Source organism: Ochotona curzoniae, unplaced genomic scaffold, assembly GCF_017591425.1.
Source record: "Ochotona curzoniae isolate NIBS_2020 unplaced genomic scaffold, NIBS_Ocur_1.0 contig_2294, whole genome shotgun sequence".
Classification (NCBI taxonomy): Eukaryota; Metazoa; Chordata; class Mammalia; order Lagomorpha; family Ochotonidae; genus Ochotona; species Ochotona curzoniae.
This window is the reverse complement of record NW_024465405.1, coordinates 6,143,523-6,161,698: the sequence shown is the minus strand read 5'-3', so window position 1 is coordinate 6,161,698 and position 18,176 is coordinate 6,143,523. Positions and strand designations below refer to the sequence as shown.

The 18,176-nt window shown below is 59.6% G+C and overlaps 1 protein-coding gene across 2 annotated transcripts; it reads right to left on the bottom strand.

Annotated features, from left to right (window-relative positions):
• Nucleotides 1–380: 380 nt before the first annotated feature.
• PPP1R7 (protein phosphatase 1 regulatory subunit 7) lies at nucleotides 381–16,948 on the bottom strand. Of its 2 annotated transcripts, XM_040972384.1 has the most exons (10): nucleotides 16,866–16,943; nucleotides 15,171–15,299; nucleotides 10,654–10,709; nucleotides 10,068–10,133; nucleotides 9,099–9,229; nucleotides 7,816–7,978; nucleotides 6,695–6,811; nucleotides 3,324–3,428; nucleotides 1,775–1,861; nucleotides 381–718 (listed from the first exon to the last, which is right to left on the bottom strand). In XM_040972384.1, exons 1-10 carry the CDS (start codon nucleotides 16,915–16,917, stop codon nucleotides 542–544), a joined length of 1,083 nt encoding a protein of 360 aa, XP_040828318.1. In that variant the 5' UTR covers nucleotides 16,918–16,943; the 3' UTR covers nucleotides 381–541. The 2 variants fall into 2 exon arrangements, with proteins under 2 accessions (XP_040828318.1, XP_040828320.1); XM_040972386.1 differs by lacking the exon at nucleotides 15,171–15,299 and having other exon boundaries at nucleotides 16,866–16,948.
• Between the last annotated feature and the right edge of the window lie 1,228 nt (nucleotides 16,949–18,176).

Sequence of the window (18,176 nt, the reverse complement as noted above, 5' to 3'; positions counted from 1 at the left end):
CTCTGCCATCATCAGCAACGAAGACGGGAGTGCCAAGGCCAGGGCCCTGACGGGCACCCTCAGGCCTGGGGACCCAACTGGCACAGGTGCACACAGACTGCCTGGGCCCTGGTCACATACACCCCAGATTCTTTTCAATGTGATGTCTCCACAACTGGATGGCCAGGCAGCTCTGGGCGTCTCCAACTTGCAAACGGGCTCCTGGGGCCACTGGGATGCCTGGGACACCCTGCAGGCAGGCCTGTGACACACAGATGAACACAACGCGCTGTGTGTCCTCTCCTGTCTGTAGCCTTAAGGGCCAGCAAGACGGAGGTCAGGGCCGACAGGAGGCAGCTCCACATGATGGCACGCAAGACAGCTCCCACAGACTACAGCAGGACGGTGGCAAGGTTTAATAGAGCATCACACACGAGTGTCGTCTGCGCCTTCTTTGTGCCACTGGGCTTGTGACTTGCTGTAGCGACGACTTCGAGAGCAACAGGTGGATTAAAAACTGTGGCTGGGAGTTCTGAGAGGGGCCAGCTGAGGTGTGGAGGCCTCAGAACCTGACGAAGGTGGCGTCGATCTGCCGCACAGAGGGCAGGGCCAGCATGACCTTGCGCCGGTACTGTGGGTCCCTCTGCAGGGGGTTTCGCTCCAAGTACACGGTCTCCAGGCCCCGGGCCCCCTTCAGCTCGTCCAGGTCACTCCAGCAATCCAGCAGGTTGTCGTTCATCTGGGAGACACGGGTCCAGGTGAGGGCACTGCTGGGAAGGCCGGCTGGCCCAGGAGGGGGCATGCAGGAACAGCCCTCCCCTGTCAGCAGGTTCTGGTGAAGGGCAAACTTGACTTTGCGACCCAGGCTCCCGCAGGTAGATACAGGGAGTGGGTGTGAGCAGGATGAGCTGAGGGCCAGGGAGGGCCAGGCAGGGGTGAGGTGGGCAGTGGACACAGGCTGAGGGGAGAGCCATACTGCCCCCTGGCAGGGCTTGACACTCCAACACTGGCCAGGGTCAGCTGCCCCGCTGTCCCATGTGCCTCTGTGACTGCCTCCTGATCCCTGCTCCTGTTGTCTGGCTTTCCTGCGGGGTCTCTGGCTTCAGTGAGGTCAGTTCTGTGAGCACCAGGGCCGCTGCCTTGAGGATGGTGCTACATGGGTCCCTGGATAGGCTCCCCAGCCCTCCCCGTCCGGCTGCAGCCCCTGGGGCACAGCTCCCTGTCCGCTGGCCTGGCTGGCTTTCCCAACGTTCAGTTTCTGCTTATCCTCAACACACTTGGTGCCACCAGGAGGATCAGCACAGAGGCTCCTTGGTTTCCAGGGGAGCCTGGGGGCAGGGACGCTGGCAGACGAGCACACAGAAGACCTGAGCCAGCAAGCAGCCAAACGGCAGGTTGCTAGGAGTCCCAGCCAGCCCACGGGCCCACGGGTCGCACATGGGCCACAGCATCGGACAGAATTCTGCAGGGCTGCAAGGCAGGGAGGGCCAGAGGCCCGAGATCTCCCCGAGCGCCTTGACACAGAGGACCTGGGCACAGGGACTGCTGTTCAGCCCCTGGTATCTTCTCTCGTGTTGACAGCACCAGCTCCCAGCACACCCAGGGTACACCTCTGGCACAGGGGCAAGCCCCAGGCACACCTGCAGAAGCTGGATTGTGACCTCCAGGCCCTAAGGGTAAACCGCGTCAGCTGTAGCTGGGTGCCCATCGGGGACGTGCCGCTCAGGAGCAGCTGTGGGCAGTCCTGAGGTCCCATAGGGCACACTCCGTTCTGCATTGGCGTGGTTACACTTACCCAGAATTCCTGCAGCTCTGTTAGGTGGCTGACATTTTCAATCTTCTTGATCCTGTTGGATGCGATGTCCAACATGGTGAGTTTGTTCTGAAACAGAAACAGATACCACGGCTGAGCAAGCAGCAAGTGCCCAGGGCCCCGTGTCTAGGCGGGCATGATCCCTCTTCACAGAGCAGGAGCTGTCGAGGGCACATGACTGCCCCATCCTCCCCAGGCGGACACAGTGGCACGGCTACTAAGTAGAATCCACACAGCCATCCGGGGCCCTTGTCACTGCGGGCAGACCCAAGCTCCGTGCTGGAGACGGGCACTGAAGAGGGAATGCTGGCAAGGTTGCACAGTGCCCACCACCGGCCTCTACACACCCCACGCTCCTGGGAGTGAGCGGCACACAGCCCACACTCCTGGGAGTGAGCGGCACACAGCCCACAGGCAGACAGTACAGCACCTGGAGGGCCTCCCACACTCACTGCCCAGGGACACCGGCCTTCTCAGTCTACAGAGCACAATGCTGAACAAAGAATCTGGTCGATCCTCGCTGCTGGAATGCGTTCTCTTGCTGTGCAGTATGTCTCACCAATGCAACTGGCAAATCCTCTCTCCCAGTATCTACTGTCTGCCCACGCTCACCCTCCTTTACTTGTGGCTGTCTTCAGAGTCTCCCGCATTTTAAGGAAGTTAAAAAATACTCCACTGAAAAAGCATAGATCCCTCACACACCCAAACTGGCTGGAAAGCATGATGGCCATGCCTCTGTCCCGCGTGTGCCATGTGCCACATGGACTGGCCGCAGCCTGCAGGGCACCCCACTCTGTGGCTTGTGAGGTAGGTGCATGGTGCTGGGGCTTTAGGCAAAAGTTCCTTGGATGCTAGGAGTTTCCAGGGTGCTCAAGCTCATCTCAGTCACGTGTCCTTGCCCGGGGTCTCTGTGTTGGCCCAGAGCAGGGAGCAGGTGGTGACCAGGGACCACACACCCACATAATTATATGTCTGCTACGGGGAGCCACACCAGGCTTGCAAAGCCCTCCCAAAAAGCAAAGGGGAAATAACTGTTTAAAGGAAGGAGAGGAGGGCTGGGGACACAGAGGCTGCAGCGATCCCAGAAGATTTCAGATCCGTGAAGAGGTCACAGTTAGGACAGGGAGATGGTCACCTCTAAGGGACAACCACTGCTCCCCTCTGTTTTGTCTCAGGCCAAGGGACAACCAGGGTTCCCAATGGGGTGGGGAGCGCCCTCAGGGCCCGCTTTCCCCGGGCACCCCTGCTGGTGACTCAACTCCCCAACTTTCCGAATCCTCTAGTGGCAACATGGCGGCAGCAAGGCCAAAAGCCCTGAATGGGACAGAAAAAAAACACTGGCAACTCAACAGAACCGGAAAAACAACCCACAACAAAACAGTCAAAACAGACTCTGGGTGGCACTGTGCTGAAGCAAGCAGAGCTGCGGTAGTGACCAGGCTGGGAGGGGCACGGACAGCCTCCCAATGGCTGTGTGCCAGGTGGCTGCGCAGTGGGCTCGGGCGGCAGTTGTCACCCCGGCGGTCCTTACGTTGTTCTCCAGGCCCTCGATGACCTCGATGCCGTTGTGGCTGAGGTACAGCTCGCGCAGGTTCACCAGACTCTGAAGACCCTCGATCTTGGTCAGCCGGTTGCTCTGCAAGGGCAGGGCCGACAGTGGTCAGAAGCACATGGGGCAGGAATGCTGGCCTCGGTTGACTTCATAGGTATTCACTGAAGGCTTGTTTGCAAACAGCCAGAGTGGAGGGAGTCAGTAAGCACTCCTCCACCTGTCAGTGCACTTCCAGACAGCACAGCAGCTCGGGATGGCCCAGGCTGAAGCCAGGAGCCAGAAGCCCTGCTGCTGTCCCACGTAGGCTCAGGGATTCAAGGTTTTGGGCCATTCTCCATCTTTTTCCCAGGTAGGAGGCAGGGAGCTGGATGGAAAGTGGAGCAACTGGGCACGAACCAGCTGCCTGTCTCTCTGCCATTCTGATTTTAAAATACATATACATCTTTGGGCCCGGCAAGATGGCTCAGTGGCTAAATCCTCACTTTACACGTGCTGGGATCTCATACGGCCAATGGTTCGTTTCCCATCCAGCTCCCTGCCTGTGGCCTGGCAAAGCAGTGGAGGACGGCCCAAAGCCTTGGAACCCTGCACCCGTGTGGGAGAGCCGGAAGAGGCTCCTGGCTCCTGACTTGGGATCGGCTCAGTTTTGGCCACTGTGGCCACTTGGGGATACTTCTCTCTATATCTCCTCTCTATAAAATGTGCCTTTCCAATAAAATGCACAAATTTAACACACACATCTTTAAGAAAGGGACATTTGCAAGGCAGAGTGATAGAGGCGGAGTAGAGAGATCTTGCATCAGATGGTTTACTCCCCAGATGGCCACAATAGCCAGGGTCGTGCCAGACTGAAGGCAGAAAGCAGGAACTCCTCCCCAGTTTGCGTGAGGAGCCCAAATGCTTCAGCCCTTCACGTGCCTCCCGGGCCGTGAGCACTCACCGGGCTAGAAGCAGACAGCAGGGCTGGCCCCAGCGCTCTAATACACAACGCTGAGGGCAGGGGCAGTGGCTTGCCTCACTGTGCCACTGTACTAGCCTTAACTCAGGAATTCTAAATGTCAAAATTAATGATTTGAAAAGTCATTAGTTCTCATTTCTCTCAGCAGAGGTCTGTTCTTACATGCCCATCCTGGGATCAGTGGAACCTGCCAGAACTCCATACATGGCAGGGCTGGCCTTGAGTGGCTCAGCACATACGCCACAATCTGAGGGGGGGTTGTCCTGGAGGTTAAAACCACTTGATGCTGCCCCTGGGAAAAGGGTCAACAGGTGTGTGAGCAATTGAAGTGTGTGTGTGCCCATGTGTGATGTCTGTGTCGTTTGTATGTATAAAACATGTGTAATGGAAGAGCAGGGCCAGAGTGGGGACTGCATTCTGGTCTGGATATGGCTGCCATCGCCCTTGGCACAAGTGTGAACTGGGACTGGGTGCTCTAAGCCAGGCTAGACCCCAGCACCACTGTGCTCTGGAGAACCTGGGTAGAGGTAGGATGGACTGGGCCAGGTCTCTGCCCCTACTGCGCTATGTGCGAGCAGTGTCTCGGCATGGACAAGCCTTGGCTTGGCTGAAACATGCAACGGTAAGAACTGAAATGGACTGAAGGCTAGCAAGGAGGGCTGGCCCATGGACCCACCAGTACGCACAAGATCTGGAATAGGGAGAGGTTCTGATGGAGGAGCTGGGGAAACTTCTCTGTCGGGACACAGTCCCTGTAGGTGAGTGCAAGAACCATGACAGGGAGCAACCCAGACCAGGCCAGAGGAAGATACCCATTGGCATACACTTGGCACAGGTCAGGGGCAGACCAAGCTGAACCAGTTCGCATCACCCGCTGGTGAATCTGAGCACCAGAACAGAGTGTGGGAGGGCCAGGTTTGGTCGCGACACAAACCAGTGCACATTACGGAATGCCAAGGTGAGGTGAGCTGTATCAGAAGTGGTTGCAATGCCCAACCAGCACACGTGGGAACAAGGGACGGAGGGGGCAAAGTCGGCAAGGGGAATGTGAGCGCCACGGCTGGACAACCACTCCCATTGGAGAGCGTCAGTTGGGATGGGGCAGACCAGACCAGGCAGGGCTACAACACCTGTGGGCCTCATGTGAGCCAGATCAGGGAAAAGCCAGTTGGGCTGGTATAAGCAAAATTAGAGTGGGTGAGGGTTGGTTGAGCTTTGCCACAGCATCAGCTGGCAGAGGCTGGCACTGGGGGCTAAATCTGTCAAGTTAAACTCCAGAACCACCTGGAGAGTGCATAATCCAGGAGTGGGAGTGGCCTAGTAGCAAAACAGTGGGCACCTCCCTCGTGGGTTATCGCTCCCGCTGGAGAGCATGAAAACCAGGACAGGGGCAGGGGTGGCAGACAGAAAGGCACCAGCCAGTATGTGTGGGCTGGATAGTAGGGTTGGGTGGGTTGAACTAAGCTCCAATGCCCATTGACATGTATGAGAGCTAAATGGGACGTGGGACAGACTCAACAAGTCTGCGGTACATACTGGCAAGCATGGGAACCAGGGTAGGGGCAGGCCTGGTGGGGGTTATGGGGAGTTACCCCAACTAGGCTGCAACTCCCACTGGTTTGCGTGAGGGCCGAGTATGAAGTGGGCAGGATCAGGCTGGACTGCAACACCCATTGGTTTGATGCAAGACAGGGCTAGAAACAGAACTGACCCAGAAACTGTAATGACCAGCATGTGTATAAGCTGACTAGGGCGATGGATGGTGCCGGACTCTGTACTAGCAAGTACATACAAGAATCAGGTCTGGGATCACCTCAGACGAAATTTCTTTGGAGATGCCTCCAACTGAACTGCTGATCTCAGAACCCCAACCATGAAGAGACTATGTCAGCCAGTGGATTCTGAAGAGATTTCATCATGCTTGGAATGGCAAGATTGGCAGCAATTCAGAACTGTTGAACTATCAAAACTGCTCAAGCAGGCCCCTCGTAGCATGCCCCACATCAGGGACCTGGGATGGGTGGAAGGTTGGGTGGGGCTTCTCCCTGTTTCTCCCCTGACCCCAGATACAGGGGGAAAATGATGTTAGTGTGGAGACAACGGTCTTGTCCACTTTTCAGTAGCTCCTGACCCTTTGTGCCTTAGTCAACTATGTAAGATTATAAAAAAAAATTAAAAACAGCATATGTGATATGTACATGTGTGAGCTTACCATGTGTATCTATGATGCATGTGTGTGAAGCATGTGTGTCTGAGGTGGAAGTGTGTGTGTGTTCCACAGGACCTGAGGTCTCTGTCGGAAGCCCAGCACTGAGGAGGGGCAGAGGGGGGGCGGGCCATGCCTGCGGGTCTGGCTGCTGCGCTCAGAGGGGCTGGGAGCTGGGACCAGTACCTGCATGCTGAGGACAGTCAGGTTGGTGAGTGCATCCAGGTTCTGAAGTTTAGTAATTTTGTTTTTTCCCAAAAACAAACTCTGCAGACTGGTTAGTGTGTCAATGTTTTCAATGGCCTGTGGAGTGAACAGGGCAACGTGAGAGACAGGATGACAGCAGGCAAGTCACGCACCCGCTCTGCAAACCTGTCGCTACATCACACCAGAAAGAACAGAGCAAAACAGGGAGAGGATGGGGAGCAGCCTGCCCCCCATGTTCCCAGAGCTCTGGGTCTGGGCATGCCCTGAGGAAGTGGACGCCTCAGAGCCCAGCAGGTCATGTGGTCTGAGAGCCTCGGTCTCCACAGGGAGCCCCCAGCTGACACCCTGCCTGAGCGAGTTCCTCCATCACCGTGCACCCCTATGGCCAGGACCACGCTGCCAGTCTGCCCTGCCCTTGGTGCCCTGGGCAGAGTGGGCTGCTGAGTGACTGCTGAGTGACTGGCCCAGTGTTCCTCTTGGAACAAGCTACAATGTTTCAGTTGACAAGGTAACCCAGTGAGGATTTGGCTGTTGGGACCATATGCATGTCGCCACTCCATCCCCCCTGAGCTGTTAAGTCTCCTGAGAGCTGTCTGTCTGTACCCCAATGGCCCCCTGCGGTCCACAGCCCACCCTTGCTCCCAGCAGCCTCAGAGCAAGAAGGCTGGGAGTGGGGGCGCCAGCTGCCCACTGAAGCAGAGGCTCCTGGCCATGGTAACCATGGGGATGCTAGGTGTGGACACGTAGGCCTCTGCCCACAGAAGTCCTTATTCCTGATAAAAGCAGCCTGCTCCTCTCAGCCAGCACACTCCCCAATGTCAGGCCCTTTGGTGTCCTCTCCTGGGCTCTGCTCGGACCATGCCACGGGCCCTCCACGGTGGAAATAGACACCGCACGCTGCTTCTATGAGCACCAAACTGTTTCTAATAGTCTTGGGCCACATGAACCCCAGAGTAGAGTGGACCCCACCGGGCTGGAGGCCATCTGAGCAGGCTCCCCTGTTCCCCAAATTCTGGGGGTGTCATTGCAGACCCGACGGACACTGACTTCCAGTTACCATTCCGGGAAAAAGCCCAAGGCAAGTGGCCCACGCGGCCTACCCGGATGCGGTTCGAGCCCAGCTCCAGCATCTGCAGCTCCTGGAGAGCACTCAGGTTCTCAATCTTAGTGATTTTATTGTTGACCAAGAAGAGCTTCTTCAGTCGGGTCAGTTTGTCGATCCCTTCAATGTTTCTTAGCAGATTAAAAGAGATATCTAGAATCCTGGGAACAAGAAAACATTTCCTCCTTAATGAGCTCAGGCTGCACATAACTTGGAGCTTACCACCTGCCAGGGGTGCCACTGACCCTGCCACTGCCTACCCGCAGGGGACCATCAGGAACGGGGCGGGGCTGCCCACCGGCCCCCTGGACCGAGTCTGCACAAGGCACTGGGGAAGTGCCTGTGCCACAGTGGGCAGGGCTCAGGGAGAACTGGGCCTGGCTCGGCTCCTTCATTCTTAGGCTTACAACAACCATGTATTCTTATGTCTTAATAAGCGGTGGCTGCCCCTGTGGTGCAGTGGCTAACATGCCACTTTAGACCCTGGGCTCCAGCCCTGCTCATGTGCACTCCTGGGAGGCAGCAGGCATTGGTTCCTGTGCCTGGGTCGCTGCTACCCACACAGGAGACCAAGCAGGACCTCCAGGCTCCTGACTGTGGCCTGGCCCAGCCCTGGCGTGGTGGCCATTTGGGAAGGGAACCAGCGAATGGAAAAGCTCTCTGTCTCTGTTTCTGTCTTTCTGCCTTTCAAATAAATTAATTTTCTCAAAAAGCATTCAAAGGGCAGTTTTTTTGTTTTTTTTTTTACTGGAGAGGCAGAGAGAGGGACGGGGAGAGGGAGGACGGAGGGAGGAAGAGAGGAGGCGAGAGGGAGAGAAACAGACAGGGGATAGAGATGGAGGAGCAACAGAGAGAGACTGAGGGACAGAGAGCAAGCTCCCATCCACGTCCTCTCCCCAATACCTGCGGTGGGCTGGGCTGGGCCAGAGCCAGGAGCTCACTCCAGGTCTCCCACAAGGGGGCAGCAACCCAGTTACTCGCGCTATCACTGCTGCCTCTGAGGGTCTGCATGAGCAGGAGGCGGGGATCAGACACTGGCAGTCTGATAGGAGCGGTGGGCATCTGAACTGTTAGGCCACCTGCCTAGAAAGGAAACTGGGGTTAAGGCTCCCGCCGGGGAGCAGCCTGCCCGCAAGCCAGCAGTATACCCCCAGTGGCAGCCCAGGGTGGGGGGCCACACCCAGGGCCCAGAGCTGGGCAGGTGCTGGTTCTAGGGACACCAGCTGCTCCCACCCAGCCACCCCTGACCACCCGGCGGGGGTGCATGGTCTCCCAACTCACTCCAGCTCTGTCAGGGATTCTAGGTTCTCAATCTTCTTGATCTGGTTGTCATAAAGATCCAATTCGCGGAGACCACGCAACTCGTCCAGGTTCTCAATGCACTTAATGAGGTTCTGACGAAGGCACAGCGTCTGTAGACATGGACAACAGTACACTGGGGGCTGTGAGCACCTGCACGGTTACTGGGGTGCAGTGGGGGCTCTGAGCACCTGCATGGTTATTGGGGCACAGTGGCAGCCATGAGCACCTACATGGTTACTGGGGCACAGTGGGGTCCGTGAGCTCTGCTGGCGGTCACTGGGGCACAGTGGGGGCATGAGCTCTGCTGGCGGTCACTGGGGCACAGTGGGGTCCGTGAGCTCTGCTGGCGGTCACTGGGGCACAGTGGGGTCCGTGAGCTCTGCTGGCGGTCACTGGGGCACAGTGGGGTCCGTGAGCTCTGCTGGCGGTCACTGGGGCACAGTGGGGGCATGAGCTCTGCTGGCGGTCACTGGGGCACAGTGGGGTCCGTGAGCTCTGCTGGCGGTCACTGGGGCACAGTGGGGGCATGAGCTCTGCTGGCGGTCTCTGGGGCACAGTGGGGTCTGTGAGCTCTGTTGGCTGTCACTGGGACACAGTGTGGGCCGGAAGCTCTGTTGGCTGTCACTGGGGCACAGTGGGGGCTGTTACTGGGATCTAAGGCCAGTCTTCTGGCAGAGGTATTTTGTTCTTTGTTGTCCAGCCAGGGGCTGCACTTGACAAGGCAGCCTTATCCACCCTCAGGTGGGGAGACCCCAGAGGAGGCTGTGGTGGCCTGTGAGCAGTGGAGCCCCTGGAGGGTCCACTTGTAGGGGGATCCCAGACTGAACTCGAGGGAGCGCCTCACAGGGATGGGCTCAGGCCACAGGTAGGCCTGGGCTCACGTTGCACCCACCCTGTGGCCCTCCGAGAGCTGCAAGGTGCTGGGGAGGAGGTGGGGCCTGCCCTCACCTTCACCTTCTTCAGCACCTCAAAGCCTTCGATCTTCCCGATGCGATAGTGGTTCAGGTCGACGTCCTACGACAAAGTGACCAGGTGAGTGGTCGCTGGGCCCAGAGGAACAGCCACACCAGCTCTCACAGGAGGCTCAAGTGGATGACAGCGAGGAGAGACGGGGGCTGCGTCAGGCGCAGCAGTGACAAGGGGCGAGCTGCCAGTCAGTGCTGTTCAATTCAAGTGCGACCCCACCAGGTTTACACAGGACTGACCACTCAGAGGATTTCTGTGTCACTTTGTCCTCCCACCTCCCAGCCTCAGCACAGCACGTCAGGACTAGACTCTGAGGAGAGTGTCCCAGCAGCCAGACACTAGGCCAGGCTCGGTCTGTCCCTCTGCCCATGCTGCTGCTCTCACAGGCTGGGGAGGCACCACACAATCATGGGTTCAAATTGTTCGTCATTCACCACCCAGCCCTCAAGGGTAAACACAGGTGGGACAGGGTCCACTGCTAGCAGCCACAAGAGACACGCGTGTCAAAAGCAAACATCCAGGGTGAGCTGGTGAGCACCAGGAACCCGGGGTAGCACAGGGGTGTTACCTCCGCGTCTTTGTCCAGGTGAATGGTCTCCATGTCCACAGCCAGCTCATGTTCCTCTGAAAAAGGAGAGGGAAAGAGGGAATGTGGTCAGAACCCTGCCGGCAGTTGGCAGTCCAGGGGAGTCCAGGGCAGAGGACAGAGTTGGCACGATGCGGTCCTTGCATCATGGTGACCAATGCTGTCCCACCTCTCCTGGTACCTCCGAATCTGCTGGGAAGGAAGCCACCAGCCCCGCCTCACCCCCTGATGGCCATGGTGCAGCCTGCCTCTCCCCACGTGCCCCTTCCCACTCATCAGGCCCCTGAGGTGGAGTGCTGGCCTGACCCCATCCTGGGTCCTTCTATCCAGTCAGGCCGTGAGGGAGAGTACTTCACTGACAGAGACGGGCCAGGAGCTCCCCTGCCAGCCAGGAGGCCATCACCAGACTCATTCCAGAAAGCTAGCTCTCCTTGCCCATGGGACTGTGGGGTTGGGGAGCAGCCTTCATTAACAGGTCCTCCCTTTCATTTAAGCTCATGTGGGAAAGCGACTGAGACACAAATACACCACATATAGCTACACACGTGCACACAGTGACAGCCAGTCACAGATGACACCACACATGTGCACACGATAACAGCCACACACAGTCATACATGCACACACAATGACAACCACACATTCACACATGTACACACAATGACAGGCACACAGCTACGTAGTCAAAAATATGACACAAAATATACACATATCACACAATGACAGGCACACACAGATACATTAAAAAAAAATCCAAAGATATGACACCATGCACGCTTCCTGCTGCACTCAAAGCCATAAACACGGCTATAAACACACACACACACACACGGAGACATGCAGTCTGATACAGACACAAGGTAATGCAACAACAAAGAAGCACAAAGAGCCCCATGAACACACACAGCAGAGGCTGACGTTCTGGGAGACACTGTGAATGAAGGTGCTTCTTCTCCACAAAAGGGCCCATGCTCACCCTCTCTATGTCTTACTAGTCTGCAGTCTGGAAGAAATCAGACTCGATTAATGCCAGGTGCTGACAGAGTACTGCTCTGTGAGGGTGTCAGGTGTGTGGTCTGACTGTGACACTGTCCCCTGGTCTGTGAGGGGTGTCAGGTGAGGAGTGTGGTCTGACTGTGACACTGTCCCCTGCTCGTTGAGGGGTGTCAGGTGAGGAGTGTGGTCTGACTGTGACACTGTCCCCTGCTCGTTGAGGGGTGTCAGGTGAGGAGTGTGGTCTGACTGTGACACTGTCCCCTGCTCGTTGAGGGGTGTCAGGTGAGGAGTGTGGTCTGACTGTGACACTGTCCCCTGCTCGTTGAGGGGTGTCAGGTGAGGAGTGTGGTCTGACTGTGACACTGTCCTTTGAGGGGTTTTCACTGCCCTACACTGTCCTACCTGGTTCCAGTCAGCTTCTTGGATCCCAGTTCCTGGGATGCAGCGTTGACTCCCCGACACTCACACTGTGACCTGGACTGGGGTGTCTGCTACTGGCTTCAGCCTCCCCCAGCACTTGGGGAGAGAACCAAATGTTGCAAGACCCTTGGACAAACTACAAAGGGAGTCACTTGTGATAGCTTACATCCTGATTTTCCAACATAAAACCAACCCAAGTCATACATAATAATCATGTGGGGAACCCTGGAGACAGACGCAGGCCCACAGCACAGTAAGAAGTCAGCAGTTCACGAACTGCAGGGGCACAGCTGAAGAGCACAGCAACTGACTTGGCTGAACCTGCTGGTTCATGCACAACTCTAGAAGGCACAGTGGGTAATGCTGGCTGCCTGAGGACAGGCAATCCCCAGCCAGGGGTGTGGGAGCCGGTCATTCAGGCTGTAGCCAAGTGACGGTGTGTGACCCTCCTCAGCATGCAAACTGCATGACTGCATCCTACTGTAGAGCAGGGGCCACTGCACAAGCTCTGCCACCTCACCAGCACCCTGGCAGCTACAGGGACAGAGGGGCCCAGCAGAGACGGACAGAGGGCCCAGCAGAGACGAACAGAGGGGCCCAGCAGAGACGGACAGAGGGCCCAGCAGAGACGGACAGAGGGCCCAGCAGAGACGGACAGAGGGCCCAGCAGAGACGAACAGAGGGCCCAGCAGAGACGGACAGAGGGGCCCAGCAGAGACGGACAGAGGGCCCAGCAGAGACGGACAGAGGGCCCAGCAGCACAGATGGACAGAGGGCCCAGCAGAGACGGACAGAGGGGCCCAGCAGAGACGGACAGAGGGGCCCAGCAGAGACGACAGAGGGGCCCAGCAGAGACGGACAGAGGGCCCAGCAGAGACGGACAGAGGGCCCAGCAGAGACGGACAGAGGGCCCAGCAGAGACGACAGAGGGCCCAGAGCAGAGACGGACAGAGGGCCCAGCAGAGACGGACAGAGGGCCCAGCAGAGACGGACAGAGGGCCCAGCAGAGACGGACAGAGGGCCCAGCAGAGACGGACAGAGGGGCCCAGCAGAGACGGACAGAGGGCCCAGCAGAGACGGACAGAGGGCCCAGCAGAGACGGACAGAGGGCCCAGCAGAGACGGACAGAGGGCCCAGCAGAGACGGACAGAGGGCCCAGCAGAGACGGACAGAGGGCCCAGCAGAGACGGACAGAGGGCCCAGCAGAGACGGACAGAGGGCCCAGCAGAGACGACAGAGGCCAGCAGAGACGGACAGAGGGCCCAGCAGAGACGGACAGAGGGCCCAGCAGAGACGGACAGAGGGCCCAGCAGAGACGGACAGAGGGCCCAGCAGCACAGATGGACAGAGGGCCCAGCAGAGACGGACAGAGGGCCCAGCAGAGACGGACAGAGGGCCCAGCAGAGACGGACAGAGGGCCCAGCAGAGACGGACAGAGGGCCCAGCAGAGACGGACAGAGGGCCCAGCAGACAGAGGGCAGCAGACGGACAGAGGGCCCAGCAGAGACGGACAGAGGGCCCAGCAGAGACGAACAGAGGGCCCAGCAGAGACGGACAGAGGGGCCCAGCAGAGACGGACAGAGGGCCCAGCAGAGACGAACAGAGGGCCCAGCAGAGACAGACAGAGGGCCCAGCAGAGACGGACAGAGGGCCCAGCAGAGACGGACAGAGGGCCCAGCGGACAGAGGGCCAGCAGAGACGACAGAGGGCCCAGCAGAGACGGACAGAGGGCCCAGCAGAGACGGACAGAGGGCCAGCAGAGACGGACAGAGGGCCCAGCAGAGAGACAGAGGGCCAGCAGAGACGGACAGAGGGCCCAGCAGAGACGGACAGAGGGCCCAGCAGAGACGGACAGAGGGCCCAGCAGCACAGAGGACTGACGGCCAGCAGAGACGGACAGAGGGCCCAGCAGAGACGGACAGAGGGCCCAGCAGAGACGGACAGAGGGGCCCAGCAGAGATGGACAGAGGGGCCAGCAGAGATGGACAGAGGGGCCAGCAGAGACGGACAGAGGGCCCAGCAGAGACGGACAGAGGGCCCAGCAGAGACGGACAGAGGGCCCAGCAGAGACGAACAGAGGGCCCAGCAGAGACGGACAGAGGGGCCCAGCAGAGACGGACAGAGGGGCCAGCAGAGACGGACAGAGGGGCCCAGCAGAGACGGACAGAGGGCCCAGCAGAGACGGACAGAGGGCCCAGCAGAGACGGACAGAGGGCCAGCAGAGACGAACAGGGGCCCAGCAGAGACGGACAGAGGGCCCAGCAGAGACGGACAGAGGGGCCAGCAGAGACGGACAGAGGGGCCCAGCAGAGATGGACAGAGGGCCCAGCAGAGACGGACAGAGGGCCCAGCAGCACAGATGGACTGACGGCCCAGCAGAGACGGACAGAGGGCCCAGCAGCACAGATGGACTGACGGCCCAGTGCAGTGCCTCTCTACTCTTTTTCTCACCCACACCTTTTCCGGAACACGGACTCAAGCTCCCAAGTGACTCTGAGACTGTCATTCTGATCCCACCTTCCTTTTTAAAGGGAGTTTTCTAAGTTGCCATGGTTACCAGTCATCTTCGCCAAGTCAGAAAGCAGTGTTGCTTCAAAATCAGCTGTGTCTAGAGATACATTCTTCCAGAGGGGCTGTGCATGATCAGACTGAGCATGTGTGGGAGCGGCAGCCCGTAGTGCCCGCCCACAGGCGCCCCAGCATGCGCACACCTTCCCTTGCAGGGATGTGTCATCCTCATTTTCTATTCAACTAAAAATAAGATCTCAACGTGTGTGCTGCTTAGAAACTTGCTTATTTTATCCAGCCACCCGCTGTGAGCATCCTCTCGCATACACAAGGATTCTCCCATTCTTTGCAGTACGCACTGTCTAGGCACCGAGAAAAGCCGGGCCATTATACGGGCTGAAAGCTGACTGCTTGTTTGACTTGAGACTGCTGCTGTCCCTTGCAGGGCGCTGGGCCTGACACCTGGGGGTGGAGGAGTCAGGTGCGTGGGCCCTGAGGGCTTCTCCCCCTGCGGCCGAGCAGGCAGCCTGCTGACGTCACACCTGGCTTCGGGACATGCCTGGGCTCAGCGGTACCTTGTGGGTTCTCTTCACCCTGCTGCTCCCCGTCCTTCAGGCTCTGCTGGCTGAGGTCTGCCACAATGCCGCTGCTGTGTCTCTTTCCTTCATCGTCACCTGACTCCTCTGATTCCACTCTCCTGTCAACTGAATGCACACACCAGTGAGGACTCCTGGACGGGGCTGCCCCATGTAGCAGGGTTAGCCACGGCCCGTGACTCAGGCCGCCCCATGTAGCAGGGTTAGCCGCGGCCTGTGACACGGGCTGCCCAGGGAACACCAGCCTCATCCAGCCACTGCTCACCGAGGCAGTGAAACCCCCACAGGGAAGGCTCCCTGCTTCTGGCTCTAGCCTGGCCCAGCCCTGGCTGTGGCAGCCATGTGGGAGTGAACCAGCGGATACAAGAGTTGCTCCTTCTGTTCTGTGACTGTGTTTCAAAAAGCATGTTCATACTGTCTTGATATAGCTGCCCACGGCTATCTGCCTCCCATTGGTATGTCTAAAAGATCTCATTCCCACCACGTATTAGGGCAGGACCCACAGTGCAGGGCATTAGGCCTAGAAAGGGACTCACTAAAGGCCAAGTGGTGTCCACTGCTTGCGTGGAAGCAAGGGCAGGGAGGTGCCTCATGGTCCTCTGCCACACAGCCTCATCAGTGTCAGCCTGGCACACAGGACAGTATCCAGGAGGCCAAGATGGGCTCAGGTCAGACTGTGGGTGGCAAGGTCGGAGGAAGGCAGAGGACAAAGACAAGTGCCAAGCACGTTGAGGCCTCAGATACAGTGCTGGCCCTTTGCAACTTCCAAAGGCTGGCATCGAAAACACGTAGGCGGCCACAACAGCGTCTCTCGTGACCCCTTCTGAAGTGTATCTGCAACGCTGACATCCTAACCTGTGACAGGGACGCAGGCCAGGGAACGCCTGTGATAAAGAACTGCGCCCTCGGTGAGTGGGAGGTCATCTAGCTGGTCCTTGTATGTCATGGTGGGCTTGCCAAGTGATGCCCAGGCAAGGACTGCTGAACTACATGAACGCTAAGGGTCCATCTCTACAGTCACTTCCGGGAGGCCGGCGCCCCTGCCAGATTCTGATGCGATGTCACACTTTGACCCCAAGATGTTTCTGGAATGGCAGCCACTCGCCCCGTCACCAACAGGTGTGGGCACCTGGGAGGAGCGGGAAGCCACGTGAGGGCCGGGGGAGGGGGACAGTGGCATCAGACGGCAGATCAGGGTGTAAGCGGGGACACGGGAGGAAGAACCTGCCGGCCAGCCTCCTGTGTGACGCCTGGCTCCCCTTCACCGCCCTTTGCTCTCACCCCACCTGTCCCGCGCCCTGTTGACGCGTCCCCTCGGGTCCAGCCCGGCCACTTTGCTGGGAGGTCCGTGCCCATCGGATTGCACCTCAAACACAGGTGGGGTCTTCCAAATGGCCCCGGAAAATGCCCATCAGGAAAAGGTGTAAACATTGGCGAGCTTGCTCAAGTCCGGACACGGCACACACGTGTCCGCCCCGTGCGGGGCGGACAAGCAGCAATGGATGCATTTTCCTCCCGGCAAAGTAGAGGAGCCCTGGAGCCCTGGAGCCCTGAGCAGCGGGCGCCGGTTCGCGGGACCGCCGCCTGGCCCCGACCCCGCGCAGCCGGGCTCTCGGCGCTGCCCCGCCGCCCCCGCCCGCAGGGCCCCCGCCGCCGCCCGCGGGGGCCGCTCACCCTCCATCATCTCCTGCGACTGTTGCTGCCCAGCGCCGCGCTCCGCCGCCATATTGGCTGCTCGTCCTCTTCCCGGAACCCGTCGCCTCAGGCCCAACAGCCAATCAGAGCTCCCGGCCCGGGGCGGGTCCGGCCAATGCGACGCCGGCGCGCGGGTTGGGCCCCGGCGCGCCTGCGCGGCCGCCGCGCCTCATGGGAGCTGTAGTTCCGACGCGAGGCCGACTGCCGCGCCTCGCAGGGTGGGTGGTTGCAGGTGGCGGAGTCCGGCGGCCTGAGGCTCGGAGTGGGACTGGCGGGTTGCGGGGCAGCTGTGCCGCCGGGCCCGGGCGCGCCTCCCTGGCTTCAGACGGCAGGTGCAGGTTGCCTTGCACGTCCCCGCGCGGGCCTGACCTCCGCGGACGCCTTGGGCCGCAGAGCCTGTGCAGGAGGTCCTCGCCTCGGGACGGGTCGCCGGCAGATGGCTTCGTGCCGCCCTCCCTTCCCATCTCTTTTGGCTCCTTCGGAACTCCGTAGGTCGCGTCCAGTGCGTCCCTAGCAACCGTTAGCGCGGGCCTGTAAGCGCCGGATCGCCCCGAGTCCCGCCCACCGGCGCCAGCTATTGGCCTGCGCGGGCAGTCAATCGTCGGGTGCCGCTCTGCGATTGGCAAGTGGGCTGGGCGCGCGAATCGCTTTCCTCCCGCGGTCGTGAGGGGCGCCTGGCGGCGCGACCGTGGCCGACCTCAGGTGAGGGACTTGCGCTCGGGAAGGCGGCCGAGCCGCGGCGTTCCGCCGGCGGTGTTGGTCCCGTGGTCCTCCCGCCCGGGGCAGAGAGGCACCGGGAGCCTCCAGCCCCGACTCGGTGCGCGGACGGCGCTCGGCCCCCGCGGCCGGGCCCTGCTGGCGGGGTGCTGGCGGTTTGTCCGTCCGCGCGTCCACGCTCTGCAAGCCGGGGTGGCTCCCTTTTCGGACCGGCCCTGCGGGTGGCGGCGCCGCAGCCGCTGGGCATCTTTGGCTGTCTGCCCAGCAGCCCTCCCCGAGGTCAGCGCTGGGAGCAGACGGCCGGGGTTCATTTCCCTGCCCCGTAGCCTCAGCCAGCTTTGTGAGCGGTGTACCCGTGTGGGCTCCCTGCCTTTCCTCCTGCCCTTGCTGCCCACCCACCCGCGCTTTGTCCCCACGCGGCCCTGCGGTGGTCTGGGGAATGCTCACTAGTGGTGTCCCCTCCGCTGAGTGCATCCCCACGTGGCCCTGCCGTGTTCCTGTGGAACGTTCCCGGCCATGTCAGTCCCCAGCGTGAGGCCTCTGGGTCCTGCCCAGCCATCCCCAGGAGCTGTG

Excerpts from the sequence above, each read along its gene's own strand:
- PPP1R7 (XM_040972384.1), bottom strand. The coding sequence starts at position 16,917 with ATGGCGGCGGAGCGCGGCGCTGGGCAGCAACAGTCGCAGGAGATGATG. Across the intron at positions 3,429-6,694 it reads TGACTGTCCTCAGCATGCAG|AGCAACCGGCTGACCAAGAT; the intron begins GTACTGGTCCCA and ends CTGCCCTTGCAG. Across the intron at positions 719-1,774 it reads CAGAGCTGCAGGAATTCTGG|ATGAACGACAACCTGCTGGA; the intron begins GTAAGTGTAACC and ends CGTGTCTCCCAG.